Source organism: Epinephelus fuscoguttatus, linkage group LG23, assembly GCF_011397635.1.
Source record: "Epinephelus fuscoguttatus linkage group LG23, E.fuscoguttatus.final_Chr_v1".
NCBI classification, from domain to species: Eukaryota; Metazoa; Chordata; class Actinopteri; order Perciformes; family Serranidae; genus Epinephelus; species Epinephelus fuscoguttatus.
This window is the reverse complement of record NC_064774.1, coordinates 35,294,019-35,312,375: the sequence shown is the minus strand read 5'-3', so window position 1 is coordinate 35,312,375 and position 18,357 is coordinate 35,294,019. Positions and strand designations below refer to the sequence as shown.

Here is an 18,357-nt window from a genome sequence, read left to right as displayed (position 1 = left end):
ACTGATGCTCTGGAAAATCATGTTTCCTGTATTTAATTTCATTTAATAGTACCTCAATTTCGTTGTTGCTAAAGTTCTTCTTCTTTCTACTTCCCTTTTTCAGTGGCATTTCTCCAACTGTTGTGCCAGAGTTAGGTCTTTGAACGCGGCACATCTCCTGCCCTTATATGGTGTTTAGGGGGTGTCACATAATTGCAAACAATCGGCCATGCGCCTCCAATTTACGATCAAGTGGGATTCATCATTCAGCACACCTGGGTAAGAGCAGATTTAGATGGTAAGAGCGTTTGGTGCATCCGGAGTTGACTTCTCTTATTTTTTCTCTTAACCCAAAAAATAAGAGAAAATATAAGAGAAATTTAAGAGAATGTTGCTGCATGAGGCCCTTGAATGCCTTTAAAACTGATTTTCACCTCTTCGGTGTAATATATAGCAGACTCTGTAAAACTTCTAAATCCTTAAGAATGTCTGGAACATGTTGTAGATAAATAATTAGGCTATGAGCAGTTTGCATTAAGCAGCCTATGATGTTGCTTATTGTCCACCAATTAACACACATGCTTATAATCAGACACATACATATGGTACAGTATGACTGCAGTATTATGTTACCCGCTTTTCCCAATGAAAACCAATAACACCGTGTTTTCCCTTCAGCTCTCTACACTTGCCCCCCTGTGCTAAACAGAATAAAGTCTTATTAGACTTTAACTGCTTTTACTAGCTGTATGACTGTGTTCAATTATGTGAGGAAAACCAGTCCGTTCTCATTCCAAAGTCATCAAATACCGCCGCTTTGTCAGTGATTTTGGTGTCAGATGCCTGATGCCAAAAGCCACCTTTCATATGAATTCCTAAGTTGTGCCTAAAAACATGTTTTGTGAGGTCACAGTGACCTTGACCTTTGACCTTCGCCCACCAAAGTCTAATCAGTTCCTTTGTGAGTCCAAGTGGACATCTGTGCCAAATTAGAGGAAATTCCCTGGAGGCCTTCTTGAGATACAGTGTTCTTGAAAAATGAGGAAGAACGAAGGTCACAGTTATATTGACCTTTGACCACCAAATTCTTATCAATTTATCCTTGACCCAAAGTGAATGTTTGTGCCAAATTTGAAGAAATTCCCTCAGGGTATTCTTGTGGTATTGCATTCACAAGAATTAGACTGCTGCAAGGTCACAGTGACCTTGACCTTTGACCACCAAAATCTATTTAGATAATACTCGAGTCCTCCTTCTAGTGAACTTTTGTGCCAAATTTGAAAAGATTCCTTGTGATGTTCTTGGGATATCCTGTTCAAAAGAATGGGAGCGCTTGATGGAAGTATTTACGGACTAATGGACAACCCGAAAACACAGTGCGTCTGGCCAAGGCAAAGTCATAAATGACTAACACTCAAAGATTTATTTCTGATGTGTAATCCTTTTTTCTTGGTTGAGCAGGCAAAAACAGCAACACCATCTTAGTTTTGCTCAACGTATTGCTCCAAATACTAAAGGTCTTCATTCAGAACTATTTAGATCTGAGACTAATGTGGCAAATTCTGTGAATAGTAAAGGACTCAACACTCTGTTGGTCTTGTTAATCTGCAAAAATGGTCAATTTATAATAGTGTGTTAGGGGCTAGATATACACCAGAATTTAGATGTGGACAACAGGGTGGAGAGACATGAAGACATCCACATGGATCCTTGCAGGCATTTTTACATAAGCAAGTTATGTCACCCACACCCTTATGGACGCTTGCGGAAACAGAAAGCAGAATGTGCATGTAAGTGATCCTGAGTCTGTCAATCTTCAGAGTATGGTTTTTAGGGAGCCTGGGTCAAACACTGAATGTAACAGGTAACAGGAGTAATATGTTGCACTGCATCCACTTTTCATAATGTCTGTTGTGATTTAGAGCATTTGTTATATGATTTTGTTGTCTGGTTAAATGTTGTTTTGTATTTTTGTGCTTATGTGTATTCATGTGAAACAGTTTATGTCTCGGGACGCAAGACACATTTCAGAATTTTATTCTGACAATAAAGTGAAATCAAATCAAATCAAATCAAATCAAATCAAATCAAATCCAGCCAACCTGGAGTAAGACTTAATAATGGAACCAGCTGCGAGAACCAAATACTATAACAGAAATAATAATTCATGGTAAAGTGCAGCATAAGATAACAACACCTATCAGCGTATAAGTGTGTTTACCTTTTCCAGCTCGGGTTTGTGCACTGGTGATCCAGCTCCAGCTCCATCCATGTCTCCACCCCCATTAACACACACCTCTCTCATCACCTAGAAAACACAAGGGAATACAGCATTAGCTAATGAGGCTGCCGTTCACCCTTGGACATCAAAGCCTTTTCTTTTCCCTATTTTTGCTTGCATGTAAACCTCACAGGCAGGTCTCCAGAATGTCAGGCACATTAACGATGCAATAAATACCCACAAAAACCACTATTCAATGCAACTATTTGCAATCAACACATAAATGTATGTTTATATCGACTGTCCCGTCACATCTGATGTCAGATCAAAGGGGATTGGCACCGTTTGGCACATTTGGCACGTGTAATGGAAACCCAACCTGATTTGATTAACACACGCTGCAAACTAATGAGTTCACATCCCTGTCAGCCAACCACAAACAGCCACAGCATCAGATAGGGAGTATATATTCAGTATCTGTCATCTTAGGAGAGTCAAAAGAAAAGAAACAGAGTGAGACTGCGAGAGAAAGAGCGCATGTGCACGAGAGAAATGCAACATTGATTTACAATTGTGGTGACCTCCTCCCAGGCTACCTTTGCATCATCAGCCTGTGATGCTCGCAGTTCTGTATATTTGGACATTGCGAGCTTGGACCTCCCGGACCAAAACATCAGTCTCCTCCTGGGAGAAGTTTGGCCATCTGACACTGCTGCTCTCTTCTGCCATGGCGAATTAAGTAAACTCTCATTATGGTCCTTATTTAAGGGTGAGGAGAGGGGCTCATTTGATTGGTGTGATGTGAATGGGCTGTGTAAAACCTACTCCACGCCTTCTCTCCTCCCTCTTTCCAGCTTGCGCAAGTAGGAGGGATGGAGGCGGGAAAGAGGAGTAGCTGCGCCAGCGCGCACGGAGTGCCAAACTTACAAAATCCGCCTGGCCACACCCAGTTGGCGAAGCGCAGGTGCGCTGCGCCTCCGCCTCGCCTGATCTGCGAAACTAGAGGCCCTAGTCTTCAATGACACAGAGGGCAGTATCACACTCCCTGCACTTCCAGGGGGTACACTGGATGATTGTGTAGAGTATGTGTATGTGTATATGTCTATATATTGTTTTACACTGTATTAGATTGTAACATTTTCTGCCTATTTCCATGTCAAGAAGTCAAATAAAATGTGCAAAATGGAATAAAAACTATCATGTTATCTGGGGCGTAATAATACATGTATTCCTACTGAACTGTTTGGTTGGCTTTTGGTCCGGTATGCATTACAAACAAAATGTTGAACTACCGATTACATTTGGAAATTAAAATACACAGCTTAACCTGGGGATGCACGATAATATGAGCACATCATCGGTATCTGCCGATATTGGCTTTAAAAGGAACTATTAGAATTAAACTTGCACTGATTAATTGGCAGTGCTCAAAATTGGGCCGATTTCCACGTGATTGGCCATGACCTGTGACCAGCCGGTCAGTCTAAAATATGCCGACTTAAAACGCCCGCAAATTCCCGGCGCGCTGCATGATTTACATCGTATAACATCAGCAGCGCACACATGCACATGTGCAACTCACGGCTTGGCCGATGTGAAGAAGGGGACCTCAGGGACACACTGGTTTGGGTAGGACAACTAAATGATTCCAGCCAGAGAATCAGGTTCGAGAGGATACTTTAATTTTCAATGCAGGAGGTTCACAATAAGTGTGTAGGCTACGTGTGTGGTTCTGAAATAAACAAGGAAAAATAGCTTTAGGTTACACTCAATTCTTACAAATATGGCTTCTCACCTTAATCATTCACGGACACACATTAAAAGAGAGAAGGAGAAAGTTGTTAATTATCCGTGTTAAGTTTAACTGCGGAGCTCTCACTGCTGTACGGTACCACTTGTGACTGACGAGGCGCATGTATGCATGCCGAAGATACGCGTGTCTGCGTGCCGAAGATGCGCGTGTCTGTGCACTTACTGGCGGGCGCGTCCTCAGCGCTAAGGGCTTTCATACAGGCGACCTACATCATGTCGGCAGTAAGCCTATGGAATTTTTGTCTATTCAAGACCACAAATGCTATACACCAAGAATTATTATTTTATTTATCTATGTTTTTATTTATGTATGCCTTTTTGCTTACTTATTTTAAGACTGTAACTGAAGTTATATTTGAGCAAAAAGGAAAATGTTTCTTAAACTGTGTCACTGTTTTTGTTTGTTTGTTAGAGATGACTACTGAAAAGCTGGTTGTATCTTGGTTAAAATGTTCTAATAAAGGAAAGATAGAAAATATTGCAATATCTTGTGTGCTGTAAAGTGGTTTGAAAAAAATTAAATTGGAATCGGCCAAAATCGGGATCGGCCGTCCAAACACTCTGCAAATCAGAAATCGGGATCGGCCCAAAAAACATGCTTTTTCTTAATTTCCACAATGAATGAACATTGCATACATTAAAAAGTATTGTATTTCATGTCTCCAACTACTGGCGGCTGTGCCTCAGAGGTAGAGCGGGTCGTCCACCAATCGAAAGATCAGTGGTTCGATCCCGGGCTCCTCCAGGCTGCATGTTGAAGTATCCTTGAGCAAGATACTGAACCCCAAATTGCTCCCGATGGCTGTTCCATTAGTGTGTGTGTGTTAAAACTGAGTAGCAGGTGGCACCTTGTATGGTAGCCTCAGCCACCAATGTATAAATGTGTGTGTGAATGGGTGAATGTGACTCGTAGTGTAAAAAGCGCTTTGAGTGGTCACTAGATGACTAGAAAGGCGCTATACAAATGCAGGTCCATTTTACTGGTGGGCCACCACAATAAGAGTATATAAGCATATACTATCAGAATCAGAATCAGAATCAAAATCAGCTTTATTAGCTGATTCAAAATTAGACAAGAGGTGGACTATACAGAAATATGCAAATATACAAAAAATACACACCACACACACACACATGTATATACATATATATATATATATATATATATATATATATACACACACACACACACACAAATATTCATTAAATAACATAGAAACATAAAAAATATAGGCTACAATACACAAGGATGCAAGTGTTGTTTGTCCTGCCACTCTGTGACTGGTAGGAATTAATCAGAGCGACAGTCCTGGGGGAAGAAACGGTCTTTGTGACGGGTATATTTGGCGAGCAGTGCTCTGTAGTGCCTACCGGAGGGGAGGAGTTTAAACAGTTTGTGTTCAGGGTGTGAGGGGTCTACAGAGATGTTTCCTGCCCGTTTCCTGACCCTTTGACTGGTACAGTTCCTCGATGGAGGGAAGATCAGTCCCAATAATCCTTTCTGCACACCTGATTGTCCATTTCAGTCTGTTCCTGTCCAGTTGGTGGCAGATCCAAACCAGATGGTGATGGATGTGCAGAGAACAGACTGGATTATGGCTGTGTAGAATGTGATCGGCAGTTCCTGAGGCAGGTTGAGCTTCCTGAGCTGTCTCAAGAAGTACAGCCTCTGCTGGGCCTTTTTCTGGACAGTGTCTATGTGGGAGGTCCACTCCATCTTGAGCGGGTTCAGCTCCAGATTGTTCTGTCCACACCAGAGGACCAGCTGCTCCACCTCTTGTCTGTATGCATACTCATCACAATCCCGGATTAGACAGATGACCATGGTGTCGTCTGCAAACTTCCATAGTTTCACAGAAGGGACCCCTGAGGTGCAGTCGTCGGTATACAGGGATAAGGGCAGTGGGGAGAGGTCACACCCCTGGGGGGCGCCAGTGCCGATGGACCGGGAGCTGGATGTGATGCCCCCCAGCCTCACATGCTGCCTCCTGTCAGTCAAGAAGCTGGTAATCCACTGACAGGTGGAGGCAGGCACCGTGAGCTGGATGAGCTTCTGGTGGAGTATTTCAGGGATGATGGTGTTGAACGCAGAGCTTAAGTCCACAAACAGGATCCTTGTATAATTTCCTGGGGAGTCGAGGTGGTGCAGGATGTAGTGCAGTCCCATGTTGACTGCATCATCCGCCGACCTGTTCGCCCGGTAGGCACACTGCAGGGGGTCCAGCAGGGGGCCTGTGATGTCAATCAGGTTCAATTTCAATTCAATTCAATTTTATTTATAAAGCCCAATATCACAAATCACAATTTGCCTCACAGGGCTTTACAGCATACGACATCCCTCTGTCCTTATGACCCTTGCAGCGGATAAGGAAAAACTCCCCAAAAAAACCCCTTTAACGGGGAAAAAAGACGGAAGAAACCTCAGGAAGAGCAACTGAGGAGGGATCCCTCTTCCAGGACGGACAGACGTGCAATAGATGTCGTACAGAACAGATCAGCATAACAAATTAACAGTAATCCACATGACACAATGAGAGAGAGAAAGAGAGAGAGAGAGATGCAGGTAATGACAGTAGCTTACAACAACATTATTGAAAGTAATAATATTATAGTTATAGTTCTGGCTACTGTGGTACAATATGTTGAAAGTATGTATTAATATCTGGCAGTATACAAGTGTGACAATAGTCATATGTGTATAATAACAGTAGAAGTATGACTAATGACTAATGATGGCAGCAGCAGCAGGAGGCATCTGGCAGGACCACGACAGCAGCACAACCACACACGTCACGCTGTCCAGGCACCGCTGCGATATGAGTTAATCTGAGAGACAGTGGAGCACAAAGGCTCCGGAGAAGAAGCCGAGTTAGTGACATCCAGAATGGCCGAGTTAGCAAGATGCAGTAATAGAATACGAGAGAGAGAGAGAGAGAGAGAGAGAGAGAGAGAGAGAGAGAGAGAGAGAGAGAGAGAAGGTGCCCGGTGTATTATAGGGGGGTCCTCCGGCAGACTAGGCCTAAGTCAGCCTAACTAGGGGCTGGTACAGGGCAAGCCTGAGCCAGCCCTAACTATAAGCTTTATCAAAGAGGAAAGTCTTAAGTCTAGTCTTAAATGTGAAGACGGTGTCTGCCTCCCGGACTGTAACAGGAAGATGATTCCACAGGAGAGGAGCCTGATAGCTAAAGGCTCTGGCTCCTGATCTACTTTTGGAGACTTTAGGGACCACGAGTAACCCTGCGTTCTCAGAGCGCAGAGTTCTGGTGGGATAATAAGGCACTATGAGCTCTCTAAGATATGACGGAGCTTGACCATTTAGAGCTTTATAAGTTAACAGTAGGATTTTAAATTCAATTCTGGATTTTACAGGGAGCCAGTGCAGAGAAGCTAAAACAGGAGAAATATGATCTCGTTTCTTAGTTCCTGTTAGTACACGTGCTGCTGCATTCTGAATTAGCTGGAGAGTTTTTAAGGACTTACTAGAGCTACCTGATAATAGAGAGTTACAGTAATCCAGCCTTGAGGTAACAAAAGCGTGGACCAATTTTTCTGCATCTTTTCGGGTCAGGATAGGCCTAATTTTCACAATATTACGCAGATGAAAAAATGCAGTCCATGAGGTTTGTTTTAAATGATCAAATATTACTCCGAGGTTTCTTACAGTAGTGCTAGAGGCCAGAGCAATGCCATCTAGAGAAACTATGTCATCAGATAAAGAGTCTCTGAGTTGTTTGGGGCCAAGAACAATAACTTCAGTTTTGTCTGAATTTAACATCAGGAAATTGGTGCTCATCCAGGTTTTGATGTCTTTAAGGCAGTTATGGAGTTTAGTTAATTGATTACTTTCTTCTGGCTTCATCGATAAATACAACTGTGTATCATCCGCATAACAATGGAAATTTATAGAGTGATTTCTAATGATGTTACCTAAAGGAAGCATATATAGAGTATGGTGGCGCAACACCAGTCTTCCAAAGGATTTCATTACCACAGATGTCAGGGTGACGGGCCTGTAGTCATCTAATCCTGTGATGGAAGGCTTCTTGGGGACTGGGATGATGGTGGAGCGTTTGAAGCAGATGATGGTGGAAGAGAGGAGGGTACTCCACACAGCTCCAGCGATCAGTTGAAAATCCGAGTGAAGATAGGGGCCAGCTGGCCAGAGCAGACTCTCAGGCAGGAGGGAGACGTTGTCAGGTCCCGGAGCCTTCCTGGTTTTCTGTCTCTGGAAGAGCCGACACACATCCTCTTCACAGACCTTTAGTGCAGGTGGGGGGGTCAGAGGAGAGGGGGGAGGGGGTTGCTGGGGTGCAGGTAATCCCTTTGTATGGTTGAGAGGTGTGGAAAGGGCCTTTTCAAACCTGCGGTAGAAGCTGTTCAGGTTGTCTGCTCATCGGAGGTTTTCCGCAGAGTGGGGGGATGGTCTCCTGTAGTTGGTAATGTCCTACAGGCCTCTCCAAACTGACGCAGGGTCATTGGCTGAGAAACTGTTTCTTAGCTTCTCACTGTAGCCCCTCTGGACTACCCTGATCTCTTTTGTTAGCTTGTTTCTCGCCTGCTTGTACAAAGCCCAATCCTTGCTCCTGTAGGCCTCCTCCTTGGCCTGGAGCAGCCGCCTGAGTTTTGGTGTGAACCCGGGTTTGTTATATGTGCAGAAGGTCTTTGTCTGCACACACATATCCTCACAAAAACTGATGTAAGATATCACAGTGTCAGTGAGTTTGTCAAGGTCTGTGGCCGCAGCTTCAAAGACACTCCAATCTGTGCAGTCAAAGCAGGCCTGTAGCTCCAGCTTTGACTCCTCAGTCCACTTCCATACAGTCTTTACTACAGGCTTAGAAGTTTTTGATTTCTGCCTGTAGGTCAGGATGAGATGGAGCAGAGCTCTCTGAGTCAGTGATCAGAGAGCCCCAAAGCTGCACAGGGGACATAGCGATAGGCGTCCTTTAAAACTGTGAAGCAGTGGCACAGTGTGTTGGAGTCCCTGGTGGGGCATTTTATATGTTATTTATATCTGGAAAGTTTGTGAAAGAGGTTTGCTCTGTTAAAATCCCCTAGGATGATGAGCAGGGAGTCTGGATGTTTTTCTCCACGTCTGTCACCTGGTCAGCCAGGTGTTGTAATGACTTTATGAGTTAGGAGCAGAAACTCGTCCATCTTATTTTCCAGAGAGTGGGCATTCGTCAGGTGTATAGACAGGAGCGGAGCATGTTATCCCCATTGCCATAGCCTAACCAGCGCTCCTGTGCGCTTACCCCGTCTCCATCTCCGGTGAATCCAAAGGAGAGCCGCTCCACCTCCAACCAAAATATCTGCAAAACTTGCTTGGTCATTGAAATCCGCAGAAAATTCAATAGAAAAAATCCTTGGCCTATCTGTGTTTAATATAATGTTCTCAGTGCTACTGTCCTCAAGAAGACAGCCCACAGAACAGAACAGGCAACTCCCCCCCTCCCACCCCCAAACCAGAACATTCTAATCCACTGAGACACACTGGGAGGCAGCTACGCTAAGCTAGCTAGCTCATGCACACCTTCAAAAACTTGTAGACAGGTGTGTAGGAGGAAAATGTTCATAGGTGAAGAAAAAGGGAATTCCCGCACACTGTCCTGTCACTTGCAATAAACTAAGTTAAGGTTTGCAAGTAACAGGGCAGTGTGTGGGAATTCCCTTTTAATTCAAAGATGATTAGTAACGCAATTACCAGACCAGAAATTTAAGGTCCTCCGATAACCTACAGGTTTGGTGTATGGAGTCATTTTGGTTCCACTGTGAATTATGGGGGCGATGGTGAGAGAGAGTGGTGGATAAAAAATACACAGAGCCAAAGAATGAGCCACCGCACAGCTACAGACTCTTCAGCAGCTAACCCAGTAGCACTCTAACATGCACGACCCCTGAACTGATGAGTGAGTCGCTGTGAAGCTGCAGGCTCTCGTCAGCAGCTAAGCCAGTAGCACACACAGTCACAGCACACACACCCTTCAAACCAGGGACTGACAGTCATGGCTATAGCTTCCTGGCCTTCACTTAATAATAGCAGCTAACATTAGCACAAAGCACCCACCCACAGCAATGAGCAGTAAACTGATGGAGGGCCAGGTGGCTGATTCAGCCAGAAAGACTGAAAGGTTTGTTAGTGACGGCTGAATAGCTTGTGTTTATATGACTGTGGCATTTAACAGAGATGTTTATTCATGTATTTATTAGATTCATCATTTATCTGAAAAAGCTCAGAGAGATTGTGAGACATAGTGAATCTGCTGCCGACAAACAGTGGGCGAAAGAAACAACACTGATACTATGCGCCCTCATGTCAGTAGTAGGCTATTTTAGGGAAGGGGTTATGTTAAGAATGACTACATTGTGTAATCCAGCAGGCTTTAAGGCCCACCTGAAAAATCCTTCACACAGAAATTATGAAAAACAGTTCAACAGCCTAACTCCACAACTCAGCAGTTTTCAACAAGTATTTTCTAACATGTATAATGTGTAGAAAGAAATCACTGATTTTCTTTTATTCAAGCTTTAACAAGCTCATTTCAGCCAGACTGTAATTCCTGATTTCATTCATTCATTCATCTTCTAACCGCTTCATCCTCTTGAGGGTCGCAGGGGGGGCTGGAGCCTATCCCAGCTGACATCGGTCGAGAGGCAGGGTACACCCTGGACAGGTCGCCAGACTATCGCAGGGCTGACACATAGAGACAGACAACCACTCACACTCACATTCACACCTACGGGCAATTTAGAGTCACCAATTAACCTAGCCCCCAATCTGCATGTCTTTGGACTGTGGGAGGAAGCCGGAGTACCCAGAGAGAACCCACGTTGACACAGGGAGAACATGCAAACTCCGCACAGAAGGGCTCCCACGCCCGGGATCAAACCGGCAACCCTCTTGCTGTGAGGCGAGAGTGCTAACCACCACACCACCGTGCCGCCCTAATTCCTGATTTGTATATAAAAAAAGTCCATATTATGTTAGTATTCATACATTTAAAATGTTAAAAATCAAGGAAATTTCTTGCGCATTTCTACTTTTTTGCTGTATCGAAAATGTACCACACCAAGACATCATTGTATCATATTGATATGATACAATACGATACAATATACTTTATTGTCCCCATAGGGAAATTTGTCTTGGACTCAGGAGCTGCACAAGTATTGCTGCCTTACAATAATAGTCCAGAAGAAATGATATATACACCATAAAAACATAAGAGTATTGCACATCAGCCATTCATGTATTGCACATAACACCAATACACAACAGAGCACCATAAGCAAAGCACAACACAGCCCCTATGCATCAAGCAACATTATTTGTAATCTTAACTGACGTTGGCACAAATACATTTTTAAAACAGTTCAGTTTAAATTTGGATATGTATCACTGTATCTGTATCATTTGCTGGAGTGTAAAAGCTCTTACTCAGCGTGGAGAAGATGGGAAGAGTCAGACAGTATTCTCTGTGCTTGTCTGAGAACAGACTGCTCATACGGTACGGCATACATTTTAGGACATCCTCAGGTGTCAGGCTTCAGTGTCAGACCTTAGATGAAAAGGCATAAGGTCTCAGGAAAACCTGTCAGATGTCACACTAATGGCCTCAGAAAAAGTCGTCAGACAAAACGGCCTCAGAAAAAAAGTCATCGGACCAAAAGGCGTCAGAAAAAAAGTCATTGGACCAAAAGGCATCAGAAAAAAGTCGTCACACTGAACGGCCTCGGAAAAAAAGTCATCGGACTAAAAGGCATCAGAAAAAAAGACGTCAGACCAAAAGGCCTCAGAAAAAAAGACGTCAGACCAAAAGGCATCAGAAAAAAAGATGTCAGACCAAAAGGCATCAGAAAAAAGTCATTGTCACTGAAAACTATGAATGATCTTTGTGATCTCCGAACATTTTATCCATCAATTTGTTGATATTTCCTTTAAAACCAATGCCAGTATTGGTGAAAACTCCGTATTTCTTACGCTAGGAGCATGGCCGGTGTTATGCCGAGAACTGCATGCACCTCGCGGGGGCGCGCGCACAGCTGAAAGGAAAGCTACCGTCTTGATTTTTAAGGAAACGTACTGTTTAAAAACAAAATAATCTTCTTTGTCAGGTTCATCAGTGATGATCACTGATCTGAAGTCTAGTTTTTTAACGTTTAGCGTCAAAAGTGTTTTATTAGAATCGGTAAAGTAGCGTTTCCTTGATTGGTCTGATAGTCTGCTTGATTAATCTCTCATTATTTCTTAATGCCAACTCTTCACTATTTTGTGTGTGGCTGCATTTTTAAGCATGGGATTTCAGATAGCTCTACGAAAAAAAGGTTTTTAAACGCAGAAAATTAATGTAGGGAGTCATTCGCACTGTCAAGGCCCATCAAACAAAGTATGCTACATGCTGATAAAGCCATGATGGTGTTCCTATCAAACTTTGATTTGAAGTTTCATGAGGGTGTTAAGGGGTGCGTGCATTTTTCGAGAGAACTGATTGCTGCTGCTGAATAATGCATCCCCTGTTATTTATGCTTAGGTCATTATTAAATGAATGAAATTCACACTGTTGAGCCAAAAGGACCCAGAATATGAGCTGGTAAAATCCTTTGATTCACAGACCTCCTGAAATATAATTACAGAACTGGATGCATTATTCGGCAGAGGTGTATTTATTAGGCTACCTGCCGAGATTTGCATCCCCAGTTTTTTCAGCCTAGAAGACTACCACATGTATGAAATTCACACTGTTGAGCCAAAAGGACCCAGAATAACGTGTTTTGATGACGTCATTTATTACCGCTTTAGATAGCTAAATAAATTACTAGTCTGCACCCATGGTCTGCAGACTGTTAATCAAAGTTTGAAGAAATAAAAATAGTCCGTTTTTATATGAGACTGATTTTTCTGAGGCTGTTTAGTCTGACAACTTTTTTTCTGATGCCTTTTGGTCTGACGTCTTTTTTTCTGATGCCTTTTGGTCTGACAACTTTTTTTCTGATGCCTTTTGGTCTGACGTCTTTTTTCTGACACCTTTTGGTCCGATGACTTTTTTTCTGAGGCTGTTTAGTGTGACGTCTGACAGAGGTTTTCCTGAGACCTTATGCCTTTTCATCTAAGGTCTGACGCTGAAGCCTGACACCTGAGGATGTCCTAAAATGTTTGCCGTAGTGTCTGGGGAGATTGGTGTTCCTTCCTCCCCATGACCTTCATGGCTGTCTGAACCAGATGAGCAAGTTTGAATTTGTATCCGCAGTCACACTCTCAAATCATGCTGACAAACCATACCTGACAACACTCTCTAGAACAGCCTGATAAATAAAAACGTGATCCTCTGATCCACCCCAAACACTCAAAGTCTTCTGAAGATATAAAACCTTTGCTGTAGCCAAGAATACACACTGCCAACACGGACCTTTCAGCTAGGGCTACTGTTCAGTTGGACAACTGAGGTACTCGGTAGAAGCACACCTGATTTGTTTGTTCATCATGTATGATGACTGGGCTATGATCCCCCACTGACCTGGGGTCCAAAGTCATCTTCTCAGTTTTACTGGTGTTTTGATGTTTATTTCATCAAAATAGGCTGAGGGACATTTGTCCTTGTGCAGAAGACTGAGAATGGCAGTGTAATCTGAAAATTAAAAAAAATTGAGAGTTGCCAGATTTGCTTTTCTTACAGTCATTAGTGTATAGTGCAAAGAGGACTGGTGAACTGCCCCTGTGGGGCACCTGTACTGATGGATGTGGACTGTGAAACAGAGCTGTTAACCCTGACATACTGAGTATGGTCGGTTAAAAAGTTAAAATACCAAAAAATATCCAACCCAACTGTGAATTTTGTGAACCATTACAGCCCTATAGCTTACATATTATATATACTGGATATATCCATGGACTGCTCATCACATGTCCTGGTCACATGAGCTTACAATACTATTTAGGTGAACAAAGGATAATCTACATGTTATTCATTACATTCATTATTTTTACTCATTATTTCCCTTGTTGCACGAACAGCATTACTCTGCTGAACCTCCTGAATATCATGTCATTCCAGTGCAAAGATCCTTTGGATCAGTGCTGTTATGTACACAGCAACACTGCCTCTGATTTGTTGACAGACTTGACCCAATGCATTATGGGATACCCTTGGTAAGCTTCAGCTAACAGCTACTGACAAAAACATCTCCTTTAAATGCTGATATGGGGATAAATAATCAGAGAAAATCTTCATTATTGGATGTCATAGTTTTTAAAGATCTCCAAACAAACTTTGCTGATCCATGTTGGATTACAAAGCCTCTGAAAGGGCCATGATTACACCAGAACCATCATTGGAAAACATGAACAGTGACAAAGCGGCAGCCATTTTAAGTGAGTTGGTGGAAACTCACTTTAATTTTTGTAATGTCATTAAGAAATGGCAGTTAACGGAAGGTCAAGTTGAGGTCTGGAAGACTCAGAAAACTTTCTGACACTTCTGTATTACTTTGGTGCATGAAAGTTAGCAGCTAGATAGCGAGATAACGAGCTAAGCTAACAAGCCAGAAAAACAATGATACATACTAATTAGTGCTAACATATAAATAAAAGGATTATAGAATGTCACTTACCAAAAAACTGGACCACTGGTGTCTTGGAAGGTCAGTTGGTACAATTATCTGCACAGCAAGCCATATTATTTGTACGTTATTTGTACAAAAAAAAAAATCTCCAAAAGGCTCCAGCTAGCCGGCACCCTTAACTATGCAGAACTTTAAGCCTTAATAACATTTAAACGGGAAAATTCATCCCCCGTACAGTTGTCATGAATGATGAAATGAGCCAGAGACCAAAACCGTTTTTTGCACCGGGCTGTGAACATGTTTATTTCAGCTGTAAAGTTGGGCATTTTAACATGGGAGTCTATGGGCATTTGCAACCAGCCCCAGGTGGCCAGTCAATGAACTGCACTTTTTGGCACTTGCGCATTGGCTTCACTCGTCAGCCCTGGAGGTTGCTACTTGGCTGAGACATGGTACTGCCTCTTTCTAACTGAGCAGAGATGGGTGTGGACGTGTGTTGACACAGTGCAAGCAGTTGACATGAGTAAGTAAAATGTCTGTGTCCTTACAGTGATTAACTACAGCTTTCTAAAGTTGTGATCCTGACTATAAAAGTTATTATGTCCTCACCCAGATTCACCGACCCAGAAAGACCCGTGATAATTACAATCCTTCCGCCATTTGTTGAAGGAAAAGTCTCCGTGAGTGACTGAGATGTTGATGTGTTTGCTAATGTGAAGCTAATGAATTGTAATCGCAGTGAAATTAGCTGCACTAGCATTAAATTACAAATAAGTCATCAACCATCTATATGTGTTTAAAATAGCTGCTGAAATTAGCAAGGATTCTTTTTTAATATTCTTTTTAGGACATTTTAGCCTTTAATTGACAGTGAAGTTAACAGGACAGTTAAGCGTGAAAAAGGGAGAGACAGAGGGAGTGACATGCAGCAGGGGGCCATAGGTTGGAGTCAAACCTGGGCCGCTGCGGCAAAAGCCTTGTACTTGAAGCGTCTACTCTGTCCATTAAGCCACCACCCGGTTAACAAAATTCTGATGGCTAAAGTTCACATGTGGTCTTGTCAAACTGTTAGGTAAAAGCTGATATTCCCTGAGATGAGCTCTCACTGTTTTCCTTTTGTGCAACAAGTAATTTCATTCAGTACGCTACAAAATCAAATGTTGAGATGACTTACTGTACACATGTGATAAGGCATCCCCTGTCTTGTGTGTGCGCACCCTCTTCTTGCTGCAGTCAGATCACCTGTATCTTACCCGGATACAGCAATGCTATTTTCTGATTGGCTGATAGGTTAGCTGTATGTTATTTTTTGATTGGCTGTTGCGTAGCTGTGTCTTATTTTTATTGGCTGGAGTGTGGCAAACTCTTGTTGAGCGCTCCGGTACCCACAACGTCTTGCAACACGTCCCATTATACAGTGATGTAACTTCATGGGTGTTATCATAATTTTTTATGCATGAGAAATACCAGGTGTGGCGAGTGAGAGTGTGAAAAGGTTAAAATGCATGTGTCACACTCTCAAAGCGTGAGACTTGAGAGCCCTGCATGTGTGTGTCTTTTGGACCTGTGTGTTAATGACAAAAAGAGTGAAAAAATTGAATTTCCCCTCAGGGGGATTAATAAAGTATATAAAATATAAAAATATAAAGTTTTTACAAAAGCTATACTTAACCTTGTGTGAAAATGACCATGTGAAAAGTTAATGCAGAATTTAATAGACCCTTTTAGGGCAGACGTCACAATGTCGTCAGTTTGTTAGCTGGAGGCAAAACACGACTCACCACCACAGGGCTGTAGGCTACATAGGAGTCATAAAATGTCGTCTTGTTGTGTTATTGGGAACCAGAATAGTAGGAGTCATGGCTCGAAACTTAAATGTTAGCACATACCACCTGACACTGCCCGTCAACAAAAACAAAGACAGCTATGGTTAAATGAGATAAGACGAAAGAACTGGACGGAGGCGATCATCAAAAATGCTCATGTGCAGCGCACACTTCATATCAGATTAGGGGAAAAAGTATTTCCTGTTGTAGGGATGAATAACGTCACGTGTATTAAGGGTTATCATGTCCACATAATCAGAAATTGGGGAGGTATTAAGAGGAATGTTGGATTTCTCCGTAATGCTAACTTTTTAGTGCATTAGCTAACGTTAGCTCGATAGCAAAACAAACTGGAGGAAACCGTTGAAGTGTCGTCCTCCTTTGAAAGATTGGCATAGTAATCAACCACAAAGTCGGCTGTCCCACCTTCAGCAATCCTGTCAAATCAGCCATCTACTGTATGAGAGCATACAGGTTGGCCAGTCTGGTTGCTTTGGTCAGTGTTTACTTATTCAAGTAACACTGGCGGCCCCGGAGAGTGAGTGACCTGACATGGTGCGTTGGTAAATTCAGTCTGATACTCTACACTAAAATGAGAGCCCTGTTGGTCAAAGAAACGGAGCTTCATATTTCTATATGAATTAACAAGCAGTTAATTTAATCACACATTCACTCTGCTCAGTGCTCTGCTGCTCCATCTCCACAGACAGAGTGCGGTGCTCTGGATAACTGAACACTACATTCAGATAGTGCTCTGAATTCACGAACAGTACAGTTTGCTCCAGAGTGCGCTTGGCACTTAAATAAGTATTTCTGTATGCACCACTTGTATCATCTCCTACCATTGTCTAAAACAAGCCAAAAGAACTCCCTAGCTAGCACTAGCTAATGTCTGTGGAGACTTGTTTTGCATCCAGATAAGCCCCGCCCACCAAAAAACGTCATACTGTTTACTAACAGTAAAAGGGCCTATATGTTTTACAAGACATAAGGGCACGTATTCAGAGGACAAAGTGGCCGTTTTGAGCAAAGCTCCTAAAAATGCTTTTTTTCGAACATCGCGTCATATTACGTAATGGGAGGGAGTTGGTCTCCTCAGCTCTGCCTCAGCCTAGTGCGCAGTAGTAGGTGGTAGTGAGTCTGAGCTGTCGTGGTCGCATTTATTTATCATCTTCATGGTAAATTATTGTGTTTGTGCTGGTTGCACAAACTCCAACCTGTCAGGACATCGGGTCCACCGTTTTCCGAACAGGAAAAGGAACGGTACTATCTTTCGTGCCTGGGTGCTTTTTGTGCAGGTGAAGAGAAGGGACTTCACTTCAGCATCTGTTACGAAAAACGTGGTTGTATGTGGCGCTTATTTTAGACAGGAGGACTAACTGTTGAGAGAGACCGGATGGCAGCGTGAGACCGCGAGACCACTGTGAGATTTTGAGATTCAACATGGCGGCGCCTAGCTGCTAGATTAGATATCAACAAACTAGCCAAACAAATATAATTACCTAACGGGTGACAACTCCAGCCTGCACCATCAGCCAGAGTGGAGGACCTAGAAGAGTTTATCGATCACTACTACTACGAGTGCATCATGGAGGGTCCTGCCGACAACCCCAATAAGAGGAAGAAGACCCACTCAGCCACCGATACACAAGACTTATTATCCTCCGAATTTAGCGTCTTGGAATCCATCAACAAGAAGCTAGACGTGCTCGGTATGCTTCACCAGGAGATAAAAGACCTGAAGGTAAGCTTGGAGTTCACTTACCAGCAGATTAGTGACCTGCAGCAAAACAACGCTGAACTCCGCTCCACCTTAGCGGCGGTCACTTCAGATGTAGATCTCCTCAAAAAGGAAAATAAACTCCTGAAGGAAACTGTCCTCGACGTGCAGTCCAGAAGCATGAGAGACAATTTAATCATTTCTGGCATCCCGGAGAGCACACCAGACAACCCAGAAGT

General features: G+C 43.0%; 1 protein-coding gene across 1 annotated transcript in view; it reads right to left on the bottom strand.

Moving 5' to 3' along the window:
- afap1 (actin filament associated protein 1) overlaps positions 1–18,357 on the bottom strand; it is a 263,294-nt gene that overhangs the window by 91,787 nt on the left and 153,150 nt on the right. The window contains exons 8-10 of the mRNA XM_049568925.1: positions 17,064–17,084; positions 10,722–10,730; positions 2,201–2,287 (exon numbers count right to left, since the gene is read on the bottom strand). Of these exons, the coding sequence (XP_049424882.1) occupies positions 2,201–2,287; positions 10,722–10,730; positions 17,064–17,084 (117 nt within the window). The remainder of the gene's footprint in view (positions 1–2,200; positions 2,288–10,721; positions 10,731–17,063; positions 17,085–18,357) is intronic.